Source organism: Polypterus senegalus, chromosome 6 (assembly GCF_016835505.1).
Source record: "Polypterus senegalus isolate Bchr_013 chromosome 6, ASM1683550v1, whole genome shotgun sequence".
Taxonomy (NCBI): Eukaryota; Metazoa; Chordata; class Cladistia; order Polypteriformes; family Polypteridae; genus Polypterus; species Polypterus senegalus.
In genome coordinates, this window is record NC_053159.1 from 137,650,451 (window position 1) to 137,665,437 (window position 14,987).

Consider the following 14,987-nt stretch of genomic DNA (forward strand, 5'->3'; position numbering starts at 1 on the left):
TTACTGACATCATCCTTGCAAGTGGAAGTGAAAGGAGTGCAGAGTATTTTGCTACTGCTGTGTGAGAGTTAATTAAAATACTATTTTTTCTCCTAATAACTTTGTTTTTTGGTTGCCGCTAAGGAGCCATGTAGAATTTTTTAGCCTTTTTCCTTTTGTTTCATTCTCCTATACAGGAGCAAATGCCGCTGAGTGTTTGGTAAAGTTACATGTTTTCAAAAGTATCATCTTTTGGATGAGTTGCTATGCAGAAAACAGTTGCAGAAACCGGCCGGTCCATAAGTAAATAACTGGTGTCAAAAAAGCAAAGAGATAAAAGCAACAGCAGCTCCTAAGTGGATGAAGTTAAAGCATATAAAGAATATTTGGATAAAGCACTTTACTTCCTGTAAAGTGTTTGCACTATTAGAGAGTGAAAGCATATGCGTCTGTAAGGAAGAATGCATCTATTTTAAGTATAAATAGGTGGTTGACTTGAAACTAATATTGGACAGGGGTACAAAGTACGCAGACAGACATCTAGGAGAGAGTGTTGATTAGGGGCAAGCAGAAGTAGAGACAGACAAAAACCAGCAGTGGAAAGTATTCAGTAAATTAGTTCTCTTAGTAAGAAAGTAGTAGTGTGTAAAATGTTTTACTTGATTGAACGGTTCTTAGAGCTTGGGAAAGCTAGCACTATTAAGTGAGCAACAGCATAAGTGTTAATTAATAGGAAGAAGCACAAACTGTGTAGGCAAAGAAATTGAAAGTAAGGAAGTAATAAGGGAATCAAAGTTAGGAAAACAGACAGGGAAAGTTAAAGTTTAATAACATCACAGGAAGACGCGCAGTAGGCCATCAAGGGGGCAGAGTATTACAGGAGCTTAAGGGGCCAAAAGGTGTTAAATAATTGCAGTAGTTGTTTAATCGGATATTAATTTTAATAATTTAAATGTAATCATTTAAATTTAATTTAAAAAAAATTAAATAAGGCCAGTATGATTTAAGTCCTGTTGGATGTTAGGCTTTTTGGAGGGTGGCTTGGAGTTGGTTAGTCCTCCTTGAAGAATATGTCTGCAGGAGATACCAGCTGATTGACCTCAAGCGCAGAATTGCTATAGTAGAGGAGGAGTTGGCTAGCCTGCATTGTAGTAGATAATTGGTGGACCTGTTCCATGTGTCCTTTGTGGAGATGGTATGCACCCAAAAGGTGGCATGGGAGGGGACTCCTGACCAGACAGGTAGATTGGTCAATGTTAGACATAGGCACAAGGAAAAGACTGCACATTGTCCAGGGGCATCAATCCCAGAACTGGAAGTGCCAAACATTTTCTGCATGGAGACTGAAAATTTTGAGGTGGTAGGCAGAAATGATTAGCCCCATTTCAATGGGCCATTTGAAAACCAATTCCCAGAAAGAGAGAGGTTGTAGTAGTGGGGGAATTTAGCACAGAGTCTCGCACAGAGTGTTGCATTCTTGGTGCACAGATGGAAGATCTACCCGGAAGGGTGGATAGGCTCTTGCCCGGAGAGGTTGTGGATCCACTTGTTATTACCCATGTTGTAACACGATATGCATAAGGCCAGGCTGTCCGTTTCGCAATCCAAATTTAAAGAGTTAAGTGCCAGACTGAGGAGCAGGACTGACAAGGTGGACTTCTTCAAAGTTCTACCTGTGCTACATGCCAGTCCAGGTAAGACTGAAGAGATTAGAAGGCTTAATCCTGGTGTAGGATAGATGAGTATAGGTTTATTGAGCATTGGGACTGTTCCACCATGATGGGTTGCATTTGATCTAGGGGGCCACAAATGTGTTGGGGAGGTATATGAGCACGTAGGGAATGGGAGGGCAGGGAGTTTTGAACAGGCCAAGGTTAGAAGTGTACATGGGCCAAACAATAATACAAAAAGAAATATGTATAGTGACATAAATTCTAGCCTAAATTTTAAGTGCAAAAATATAATAGGCAACACTTTAAAAATAGCTTACCTTAATGATTAATGAAGTACCAATAATAAAACAAGTGAGTTAGAGTTGTGTGTTGCTGAGCATAATGATATTGTATCTGTAACAGAAACCTGACTAAGGATGAGTATAACACAGGTAGTTACACATTTCTTTTAGGAAAGAAAGACAGGCATAAAAGAAAAGGAGGTGATGTTGAAATTTATGTAAAACAAAATTTAAATGCAAGTCTTTTTCAGTTGGATGGTGAGCCACATTTTAGTGAGAATGGTTGGATTCGCCTGGAAAGCCCCCAATGTAGACAGTTCAGTGACCTACTTTTAATAATATTAACAAGGCAGGTTTATAAGGAGATATTATGGTCATGGAGTGCTTTATCTACCCAAATATTAGCTGGCTAATGTTCCACATGGTGGAGTTTTGAGATGTAATTAGTGACTGTTTTTTAACACTGTATGTTAAAGCACCAATGCGGGGAAAGCCTTTCTAGATTTAGTATTTTGTAATATTTTTTAATAACCAGGGTAGAATTCAGGGTGTATAGTTGGTTGCACCAGAAGGGTGAAATAACCTTAATAAAATACAGTTCTCAGTGGTATTGGGGAGCATGGATGTTAAGACTAAAACTGTTAAGTTTAACTTTGGTAGGACAAATTTTGAACAGATGCAGCAAAGTCTAAAAGCGATAAACTTGGATAAGGTTTTAAGTGTAGAAACAGTCAAGGAGCAGTGGAACATTAAAAAAGAACATATTTGGGTTAATAAGGAATTGAAAAATCTACAAAGGAAAAAAAAACAGCTGTATAATGCATATACGACTGATATTTCCCATGAAAATCGCAGGGCGTAAAAGAGGATAAAACCAACCTTTAAGAAGGAAATTAGGGAAACTAAAGGGCAGTTATAAGGGAATATTGCAGATTAAAGTAAAAAATGATCCAGACTATTCCAGTATTTTAGTTGTAAAAAACATGAAGTGGATCCAAATTGGTAAAGGGGAATTAAAAAATACAGACAGTAAAATTGCGAATGCTCTACACATGTCAGGAAGTGGATAGCCTCCCAGTAGTAACAGGGACAACTAAGAAGATGTGGAAGAGTCTGTAGAATGTAGAGGGTGACATACTGCTTAGAATTGAATAGGATGAAATAAAATAATAATAGTAAGAAAATGTACAGTTTTACACATAGTACATTTGAGTACAGAATGGGAGGTCTGAAACGTGTTCAGAAGCCATTATGCATTCTAACACATGAAATAAGTAGTGTGGTAGACCATAGGAGTTTAGGGGCCTTCAAAACTAGGCTCGGTGTCATTTTGGCAGAATTAAATTGATAGGACTATTGAGCTTTTTTTATGAGGAAACTCTTCTAAATTTTTCTTATGTTTTAACTCAAAAAAGATATATTTAGACAGCTACTTTCAATTCTACAGTAAAAATGTGGCATCACAAAATCTTATAATTTTAAACAGTGAAATAATAAAGTAGACATATAACAATGTCAAAATGAATTAATAAAAAAAGGAAAAACATTTTCTGTTGTACTTATTTAGATTTTTATGATTTTAAGAATTATGAAAAATACAGTTTGTGTTTCTGGTGTAACTCATGTAACATTTTTCTTTTTATTTTGAATTGCATTGATTGATTAGATCATGTTTCATTAAGTAATGAAATGTGCTGATATGCTACATCTGTTTCCAGAATCTCCTGTCTTTATCATAACTTTGTAGTTTAATTCAGGAAATTTCAGTTTTTGTACACCGTAAAATATGCAAAAATGTAATTTTGATTTTTGTTGATAGGAGAAATAACATACTTCTGTTCACTGAGAATATTCCAAGGACACAAAACTGTGTTATTGTTGTAAAACCAATAATCTGCTAGCATGCATAATTGTAAAGGATTTTCATTTTCATCTTTTTTTGTTTTCTTGCTCACCAGGTATGGGATACGGGAATTTGTTGTGATTTCACCAAGTGCCAATAGTGATGCTGTCATTAGTGAATCAAAATGCAACCTGCTGTTAAGCTCAATATCAATCTCCCTTGGGAACACAGGCTGGTGCGTAGCATTCAAAATTTATGGAAACTGAAATTGTAAATGACATGGATTAAGGTCACATGTTCTGCAGTGTTTAGTTTTAATATCTTTGACCAGTTATAAATTGGTCTAGTATGAGTCATGGGTACGTGTATGAGTGAAAGAGATTATAATCTGAAATTGACATGTCAGATGTAAATTGAGCTTCTGCCTTGCATCCATGGCTGCTGGTAATATGCACTGGCTAACCACAACCCTGAATTTGATAAGTGGGTTAAAAATTTATAGTGGTGTAGTTTCAGTTTATCATTTGTATAGTTAAACTAGCAAAATACTCGCGCTTCGCAGCGGCGAAGTACTGCCTTAAAATTTTTATTAAGAAGAAAATTAAACCTTTCTAAACTGAGGGAAAATATACCAATAATTATTTGTTAAGGATCTCTTTGTATACCACATTGTGAGTTCAGCCCTCCGGTTGTAATATGACCAAGCTGTGCGCTGAGCTTACTCTTGAGCATGCAACGTATTGTTGGCCATGTGAACAGTAATCTTGTTTCAAATCTCACAGCTTGGATTGCTGCTGTCATAATTGGTTTGAGTTTCATGGTTTGTTTCAATTACGACAGTATTTGCAGGACTTGTGTTGAAGAGACATTCGACATCTGTCAAGCGTTGTAAGTATACAACCGGTTTCATCGATAACTTCACATCCAGTTTTGAGAGTTTAAACAGTCATAAACATCAAAGTGTCCAAAACTGAAATCGTCACCTGTGAATCTAAGATATGCAACTTTTGTAAGTAAGCTGTAAGGAATGAGCCTGTCAAATTTCAGCCTTCTACCTACACGGGAAGTTGGAGAATTAGTGATGAGCGAGTCAGTGAGGGCTTTGCCTTTTATTAGTATAGATCAAATTTTTATCTGATGGCTTGGTCACATAACTTGAAGAGTGGCCCACTGAATTAACAAGCTAATTGAGAAGAAGTGGTCAGTTTTGGGATACACTCTCAACATTCTGGAGGGGGAGGAGAGGATGAAGAGTAAAATGATTGAATAAGCGATATTACACACACTATCTGTGACACTGTAATTGAGTACTTTAATCTAGCGAATTGTTCAATAGAAGTGTGTAAGAAATGCTGGTTGGGTAGTATGCCTTTATAATATAACTGCTCTTTTAGCAGTAGCAAAGTCAGATCTTTTTTTATTCTTCTTTTGTTTTTAATGTGTATGTTTGAGGGGATCGTTTTTCTTATTTGATGTAATATTTCAGTATTTCTTGCACTTTTGTAAAAGCTAAATTTCCTCTTAAGACAAACAAAGTACTACTTACTTACCAACCAAAAATACAAAGAGTTTGTTTAAGAAAAGAATTCTAAGATAATAATGTATCCCCAGGTGTACATTGTAGACAGAAAGGTTAAAGGCCTGGAAGAGGCTTAATTCAGGGCTGAATAGATTAAAAAATGGATTTACAGAGGATGAGAAGAGCTGGAAAAAAACTTTTAAGAGGAAGAGATATTTAGTCATTGCACAATCTTGGCACTAATCTTAACTCCTAATAGGAAAAAAAGGTAGCAGGTAGACAGTAGAAAGAGAGTTTTAAGGTATTAAGCGTAAGGAGACATGTATGTAGGGATGCTCTGAAATAGAAGTTGGGGAAGGATGTTCATCTTGATGGTATTGATTCTCCCTGCTTGATGTGAGATTGAGGGTAGACCATCTGTTTACATCTTGTTGTGGTTTTTCCAGCCAAATTGTGTTTAAAAAGATCTTTAGCTTTAGGCTTGGGCAATATATTGAGTGCCACAATATGAACAATATTTGTTAATGCATCGTTTGAAAATAAAACTATTGCAATATATTAATTTAATTGGTTCCACCAAACAGTTTTTTGTGCATACGTTCTTCATTTCCCCCTTTTCCAGTGCACTGGTGCCAATGTCATGCCAATTCTGCTGTGCTGATTTGGCAACAGAGACCCATGATGGTCAGCAGTGGTGGTCGGAGTTAGCGAGGCAACTTTAGACAGAGAAACATGATGGAAAGCACTGCTGTAGATCTGGAGTGTGTGAGGAAATTAGTTTTGACTTTACATTGTTCTAACGTGTCCTTTTATGTAGCACTTTAAACGAGTATTGTCATAAAGCAGCTTAAAAAATATAATGTTGTGTATAACTGGCTGCTTGTGCACTTTTGTGTTTGTGCAACATGTTTGAGCATTTTAATTCCCTGATTTTCATCTTCCCTTCCCCGTTATCTGATGGACTGGGTTTGAATCTCTGCCTAGATGATGACTTTTCTAAATGATTACAAATTGGATTTGTTAGTTCTGAGTAAATGGTGCATTTGAGGGTACCCTGATTTTGTCCCATTATAACAATTAACAGTTCATTTTGGGTTCTTACTAATTTTTTTCTATTGGTGTAGAATACATTGGTTTTATATACTGAGATACAGTATATTCTCAATTACTGGAGTAGCATGCTGCTCTTCAGTCATATATGCTTTGTATAGCTGGCATGGTTAGTGACATGGCCAAAATGACATTACTCGGACCCCTCTGTGCTCAATGGAAAATGTGGGCATTGTGACTAAAGCCTGCCTCCTGCTCAGCAACAATGGCTGAAATGGAGGCAGAAATGGGTAATGCTGTCTGTGATGATTTATTGGCAAAAAAAGGTGCAAATGTGATGTCCATTGTTTGGAAATGGTTTGGCTTCAGACAGAATGACACAGATCAAAAGACTGATATGCAAACTTTGCAAGAGAGAAGTAGGAAAAAAGACTGGCAACATGTCAAACTTATTCAATCATTTGAAAACAAAACAAGTTACAAAGTGTGAAGAATATGTTAAACTTTGCGAGGCCTCTGCTCAAAATAAAACACAGTGCTGCAAAACAAACTACGATGACAGGAACATTATCTTGTTGCATAACGTATGAAAAGACAAGCTCCAAATGGAAGGAAATAATAGCTGCTATAACATACCACATGATACCAAAAGATACGGTTCCTATTGCTACTATTGAAAAACATGTATTTCAGAAGCTACTGAGAATGGTTCATCTCAAATATGTCCTTCCCAAAAAATAAATTGAGGTAAATTGCCAATAATTAATACTGAAATAGAATTGGTCAAATTTTCATAAAACTAAACCGAAACTAAAGTGAAAAAAAATGACAGGTGAATAAAGTAGAAATTAAAACTTCTAAACTTATCTGTAGAGAAAAAACAAGCAAAATGACACCTTTTATTGGCTAACTAAAAAGATTACAATATGCAGGCTTTCTAGGCAACTCGGGCCCCTTTTTCAGGCAACATGTAATACAGAAACTGAAGTTCCCTGTGTTTATATACACTCTAGGACAAGAAACAACATTGGTAAATCTTTAAATGAAAAATCTTAAATGTAAAAAATTAATATATATAAATTTATTTTATTTATTCATACACACACATTACATACATATATATATGTATGTATGTATGTATGTAATGTGTGTGTATGAATAAATACAATAAATGTTTTAAAATGTTGTTTTTAAATTATATTTAATATGTGAAAGCCAGTATTACTGGGTACTGTATTTCCATTAACTTCATTGATGATATGCATGCTTAATTCTTTAAACCGTTTTGAATATACATATGTCCATCCATCCATTTTTCTTGAGTATATCCACTTCAGGATATGCAAGTATGTAATTCACTATTACTTTATGTGTATTTACATTACTATATAATTCTATTGCTCTTGTGCTCTACTTGAGGTATTAGTTACAATGAAATGTGTGGGGTTTTTTTTTTTATAATTGTATTGATTTTATTGAAATCGCACAACATTCCTTACAAATAGATCAATTTTACAAAAATAGGATTGAAAACAAATCAACCCCCACCCCTGAGAGAGCATGGGCAACAGAATAAAACTTAAACCTAGTAAAAATAAGTAATTAGATGAATTTATAAGTGAATAAAGATAAATGGAGAAGAAAAAGAAATGGGGAGAGAATCTGCTTCCTCAGAGCTTTAAAAGCTTATTCTAAAATCTTATTGATTAGATCCTGCCAGGTTTTGGAATATTTTTGCACAGATCCTCTAAGTTAGTATTTGATTTTTTTTTCCAATTTCAAAAAATCTAATAGTTTTAATGAAAAATTTTAAATACAGTAATAAAAAACAAGCATCTGATAATTTACCGTAGCAGCCTTTTTAGGGACTCCTGTTCAAAAATATTACCTATAAATTATGTTTGATTACCTTTAAATAATTCCTTATAACTTATAAAAGGCCATCTGGAATTATTCAGTGGTCCAGTTATATATTGAGGTTTGGAGAACATTTCTTTACAATTATGTAGCTTTGTGACATTTTTGTTGTGCTATGAATTAAGTGATTAAAAAAGCAATTATTGTACTCATTTATTCTGTGAAAATACTACTTCTGTCTAAGATTTTCTTAAAATTGTAAAGAAAAAAATGTTATGTTTTATTGCACAGTATTGATGTTATTTGTCATTACGCAAAATGAGTACCTTTTACAATGTAGATTAAATGTTTTTGTAGCCAGGTTCCACTCTTCGTTCAGATCCAGCAGAAGTGGAGGCGCATGTATGTTGGTGAATGTCAGGGTCCTGGTGTACGTACTGATTTTGAAATGGTCCATCTTCGCAAAGTTCCAAATCAATACAATCATTTGTCAGGGTTACTGGATGTTTTCAAATCAAAAATTGTAAGTATCGGAATTTTCTTTTTATGAATGTTATTCAAACAGGTGTAAATTAAAATGTTTATTATATTTGACGATTTAGAAACGATAATCGTTTTACTAACTTATTTTTTTAAATATTTTTAATACACTGAATTTTATTTTGAGAGTGAAATGTTATTTGTCAAGGTAAAGGGCTTTTAAGAAAAAATGCCCTAAATGCATTTTTTACTTTGATCTTAGTTGAAAAATTGAGATATTAAACATCTTGGATTTACATTTTTATTGTTTTTATTTGAAAAATGGCACTTTGCATCAGTGGAAATATGCATTGTACATTGACCCTTTAAACGAAATGGAAGTAATATTCCCCATAACACTGAAAATGATGGACAAAGCAATTATTATCAAGATGGAAGACCGCAGTTAAAGGAGTGACTTCATTGTGTGGGTACGAGTGACAGAAGTATAATTTGAAAAGAAATTGGATATGGCTAAGCACATAATGAAAAATGGTGTTATGTTAAAGCGATCTAGTGAGATACATTTCTGTAGATATGACCATTACATAGCTGAAACATAGTTATTTATTGTTAGTGTGCTGCAATTTCAAACAGCTTCTGCAATTTTTTTTCTCTGCACAAGTAATTCAGAATCACTTTTCAGATTGCTGCGATTGCTTTGAGTTATCTGCACAGTTTATAGAAACAATACAGCAACATTCATTTTTTTCACTGTGGGTTTGTTGCCTCGCCATCTCATACTATAAGCAATATTCAGGATCAAATGTAATAATCTGTAGATTGAGTCTGTTCTACATATTTCCATTAAAAGTAGAATTTGTACCATTGTGCATTTTTAGATTTACCAATTTTTTTAAGAGTGTGTAATGAGTAGGATCAAGAGTGAAAACTCAATTAAAATGAATCTAATATACAAAAGGGAGATTAATAAAGAGGAGAGCACTAAATAACATTAGAACAGATAGAACTAGAACAGGTTGGGTGTCTGCCAGCAGATGGTTAGCCAGCTCACCTTGGAGACACGGCTTTTATTCATACGAAAATCCCATTCACTGGCTGTTTTTGTCATCCCAAAAAAAAAAAAAATTGAGTAATGTATCAGACTACTCTGCACTGGTAAAATGAAATTAAGCAATAGCAATTTAAATGTTAATTTAACAAATGATCAGGGGTATGAATAATGCACTTCTAACAAACACTACAACAAAGCATGGCATTGCAAACTCGATGGGCCAACCAAGACCACCAATGTTGTCCCTACACTCTGCAAGCTTTCTAGGGCTTCAAAAATTGATGACATTGGATAACATTCTTCTGTGTCATTATTATACAGTTTCTGCCTTTACTTATAGTTGTAGTTTTTTTGTTGCTTCTGCTTTGGAAAAGTATGGCACACATTTGAATAAGGGCCACCTTCTTTGGTGGAAACAATAGTCTGGCCAACCTGTCAAACATAGTTAAATAAATAAATATAGATGTATTTGTGCTCTGAACACTCCTGAATGTATGTTTAGTACGGCTGTGAACATTGCCTCTCTAGAGACATCATCGATATTGATGCCTGAATAAATGTGTTTGATGGGTTACTTATTTGCCCACTACAATGTGTAGCACAAATACTAAGAACAGCTCTCATTCTTTTATCTCCCTGACTCTTTCACTCTCTTTTTCATTCTGTACCTTTGCCGCCACACCACCCAGCCAGTGGCACCTTGTCCCAACTCCTCTAGTGACACAGTGTTCAATGGATCATTGGTACTTTGGCAGGTTTATATGATCATGGTATGGTTCCCTTAAAGTATAATTACAGTAATAATGTGGTAAGAAGCAAATCATTACTTATCCACATGTTTTGTTTTTTGCAGTTTGTTGGGGATTAATATTATTTAATTGGTTTGCTGAAATAAATTAGGCATTTTACACAGCATCTTCTGATGCAGGATCATTGCCTGTGTGGAGCTAACTATTTGCCAGCACATTCATTTTTCTGTGCACCTCCAAATATAACTTGAGTATTTTATATAATTTAAACTCGTAATCATTAAGCTGGAAAAAGTAAATTATGAGTATATAGTCTGTGATATGATAATATGTAAAAGTAAAATACTGTACACATTTGGCACTGCTGTTAATTGTAATAAAATAAAACTGGTTGTTTGATTAATGGTAAATGAGGAGCATTACATGCATAATAATTGTATATTTGATACATTCATTTTTAAAATATTTTTTTTCCATTGCAATTACCTTTATTTCTAATGAGTTGTATCTCATGGCTTCAGCAATTATCTATAGTTTTTTTCATATTGTTTTGCAGAGAATAAATCGGAGGTTAATTCATTAAATTCTTCTTACTGGAATGAAGTCTTGAAGCACAAGGCTGCATTAAGAACTTTATAGGCCTTAGGGCTGTAATTTGTGAGAGGACTTCTATATCCATATATTGCTATTCTTGAACAACACATAAACACAGCAAAGCTTATCTATAGCTGTGGTCATTGTTTTAAAGATGCTTATTTAAACACACTAAGTACAAGCATAATAAATATACTGTAACTAAAAACATAAAGAATTAAATATGACTAACCTATTCTAATTTTAAAATTGTTTTAAACTACAGTTTGTTTTTATTTTTTTTTATTTATTTTTTTTTGCATACATGCATCTAATGAAGGCATAAAAGTGTTGTTCCTCTAATCTCGTTTTACTTTTTTCAGCATAGAAGTAGTCCTTACGCTATTCTTGTACATGTATAATAGCATATGGCAAACAAAGTTTAATGGTTACTCATTATCATCATCGCTTTACTTACACTTTTTCTGGTTAGGGTTACAATTACAACACATTGATTGGGCCTGACCAGGTCTCACAATCCGTGGCATCTTTTTCCAGCCATTTGTTAGGAATGCACAGACACTCCCAGGGCAGTTGAGATATACAAGTTCACCAGCTTGTCCAGGTTCCACCTTTCAGGCTGCTTCGAAACTGTACCCTATGCCATTTGGGTGAGAGGCAAGTGTAGAATGGTTAAACATATTCAATCTGAAATGGCTTACTGAACAGCAATTCTGCATGTAGACACTCAGCCAGAGCTAAGCAACATTAGTTAGACATAATCAACTATTTCACCCAAACAACTACAATGAATGAATCAACCTTAAGCAATCATTCTTTTGATTACTAATAATAAATTAGCTGTACTTAATCTATCAAAATGGGCCCTACTGTTCTGGTGGCCTTTTCTTTTAGAAGCCTTTTCAAGTTTTCAGTAAACTCCAGGAGCCTAATGGTGCCACTTTCAACAGACAAGCTTTTAAGGTGTTAATTGACACTGTTTCACTAACTCTTGGAAGCAGAGTTACGCTGAAAGCCTTGCTCCAAGTGTGTTTGCATTACAAAGAATAAGTAAGTCCTAAGGAAAGATTTCCAGATATGTTTGTTACATCAAATAGAAGTGAGGCATAAACCAGTCTTAGCCCATAGCTTACCTTCGCTGTCTCTTTACTAATAAGATGCTTTTCATTGGCAATGGTCACTAGCAAAGTTTTGTAAATATAAAATGCTATGTTCACAGTAGGATACACTGATTGAAAGCTCCATTCATGAATTAAAGGAAACATCTTCTTTACAATTTGTATTTCTTTGTTGTAGTCCTTATAGTTCTGTGCATAGTCCTTGAGTCATGTACTTGGCTAAATCCTCTTGCAAATCAGTATTTATATCTTGGAGAGAGACAGTAGAACACAGTGGACAGTTTAGTAGTCTTGCTAAGAAATCCAAAGTGCCATTTAGTCTCATGTCTACATGAGTTTGTTAATAACACTAAAAATCTGCAACTACAAATGTCTCTCTGTGACACATTGCAAGGTGACAATCAGGAGTTACACTGACAACACGGCTGGGCCTTTATTGTAACAAATCTGAGTATTGTGTCTCTTTACATGACGCAGCTGGAGTAATTTGGGACTGTTTAAGCAACAGCAACCATATTCAAAACCCAGAGTCGGCATTTTAGCAAAACCAGCCTTTCCTTTGCTCAGCTGACCAAGAAGAGTGTTTTCACTCTCCAAAATCTGATGCTGACAATGTTTTAAATGAATATGACTTTTGAATATTTTTTATATTTTTGAGATTTTTTTTGTACTTTCTAGACATTTGCCTTTCTTAAAACCTGAGTAAATTACACTTTGTATCACAATACCATTCTGAGGCAAACACAACTTAGAGTACAGTATCAGGCAAATCATTCAGATTTTGGAATTGCAGATTTTGTTCATTAGATGATAAAAAAGTGTATCAGAGGTTACCAGCCACGGCTTCACCTACCCTTCTGTACACAGCCTAAGCACCTCGATAAGCTATAACAGAGCATGCATTAATACTGTTGGAACATAATAAGCTTATAGTGTGCTAAATTGGCAAGTCCATCATATATTTGTAATTCCACGTTTATATTATTTACTCCAAGAAATAAGAGACAATGTATACTGACCACTGTTTCTACTTTGAGTATGTACATTCTGTCAAATATTTGATTACATCTTGCCTGAAGAAGGCCCTGAGTTGCCTCGAAAGCTTGCATATTGTAATCTTTTTAGTTAGCCAATAAAATGTGTCATTTTGCTTGGCTTTTCTCTATATTAAAGGAAGATATTTTGAGACAAAAGAAAGATTTTATGGTCTAGTAGTCTCCAAGCAGCTTACACTAATTTGGAATTGTTGATGTGCAGTATGGGTTTATTGTTAATTAAGTTGTTTTTTTTTGCAGGTGTGCCTTCTAACGGGACATTATCGATGAAATGATACCAGTGTTTATAATCTTTTTAGGTTATACTGAATATTGTGTAACTGACATTCTTTTCTTTCCTTTTAGAGCTGTCCTTTGACTCATTTACCACCCATCAACATTTCAATTAGATTTACTTATATCTTGCAAGACTGGCAACAATATTCTTGGCCTCAGCAGCCACCAGGTAGCTTTGTGTTTTTATTAACAGTGTCCTTCTTTGAAACACCTCACATGTTAATTGAATAAATTTTGCAAATTTAACCGAACACAGAGTGATTGTTCATGGCTGTTTGTTTGATAACATCATTCACTGGATTACTCAAGTAAAGGTATTTGTGTCTACTTCTGCTTATTCTGTTTATAAATGACTTCAGATCCAAGAAGCTCAATCATATCTTAAAATTTGTGTCTGACTTTGTCATTGTCATTGTATGTCATTTAAGGATAACGAGGGTAGTCATGGACATGTTGATTAATTTGTTCGATGGTGTGATGTTTCCTTTTTTCACTAAATGCACTTTACAAACATGGAGACATTGGCTAGATATAGCAGTAGATGTTTGTTTTATATTGACATAAATATAGTGACACATTTTTATATCTATTTTATTGAACTTTACCTTGGAAACATCTGCATTAAGAACACTTGCATCTTTTGCTGCATTCGTTATTATATGTTGTTTTGAAACCTTGCATACTGTCAGAATTAGTAGTAAAATTCCTCTAAAACTTGTATCACAGTTTGAAAGAAGGCCAACTCTGTCAGACAGTGGCCATCCCCTGTTTTCTAAGGTTCATTTGGTGTCATCAGGCTGCAGGTTTAGAATCCCAAAACTTAGAGAACAATAGATTATATTCAGAGCAGGAAGGTTTGAAATTCTAGTAGTTTTAGGAATCTTGGTGAATTCTAAATTAAGAGTGTGTTCATTCTTGTTGTAGAAATTCTGTGAGTGTGTGTACTGAATTTAAAAGGGGTTGTCACTTCTTGTCTCTGGGTTTATTTCCTTATATAGATAGATAGATACTTTATTAATCCCAAGGTATGTGCATAATAATGTCTTCACCTTTCTACTGCTAAAAATTTCCCTCCAGAATAGTAAGTCTACCTAACCAAACGTGTTTGTTAATTGGTGTAATTAAACTGATAAAGCAATTGAAAGCCAATTTAAGCATGAAAAATCAACTAGATGTGTTAAACATTGAAAACAATGTATTTTGCAAGAGCACAAATAGCTAAATTTAATGTTCTTTAACAAAGTTCACTAAAGGTAAAGATGAAGAAAAAACCTACATTCCCATCAAAGTAATACAAGTAAAATTTATAAATATTTATGTTACAGATTTTGACACACTTCTTAGTGGAGAGGTTGGAGGAGTAGAATTTGGGAAGTTACCATTTGGGGCTTGTGAAGATCCTATTAGGTGAGATATAAACTTATATAATCTTATATAATATATATATATATATATATAT

At 34.4% G+C, this 14,987-nt stretch overlaps 1 protein-coding gene across 2 annotated transcripts in view; it reads left to right on the forward strand.

Moving 5' to 3' along the window:
• Positions 1-14,987, forward strand: part of rab3gap1 (RAB3 GTPase activating protein subunit 1) — an 86,779-nt gene that overhangs the window by 16,493 nt on the left and 55,299 nt on the right. For both annotated transcript variants that reach the window (XM_039757313.1, XM_039757314.1), the window contains exons 6-9: positions 3,892-4,011; positions 8,560-8,725; positions 13,598-13,697; positions 14,854-14,935. In XM_039757313.1, the coding sequence (XP_039613247.1) occupies positions 3,892-4,011; positions 8,560-8,725; positions 13,598-13,697; positions 14,854-14,935 (468 nt within the window). The remainder of the gene's footprint in view (positions 1-3,891; positions 4,012-8,559; positions 8,726-13,597; positions 13,698-14,853; positions 14,936-14,987) is intronic.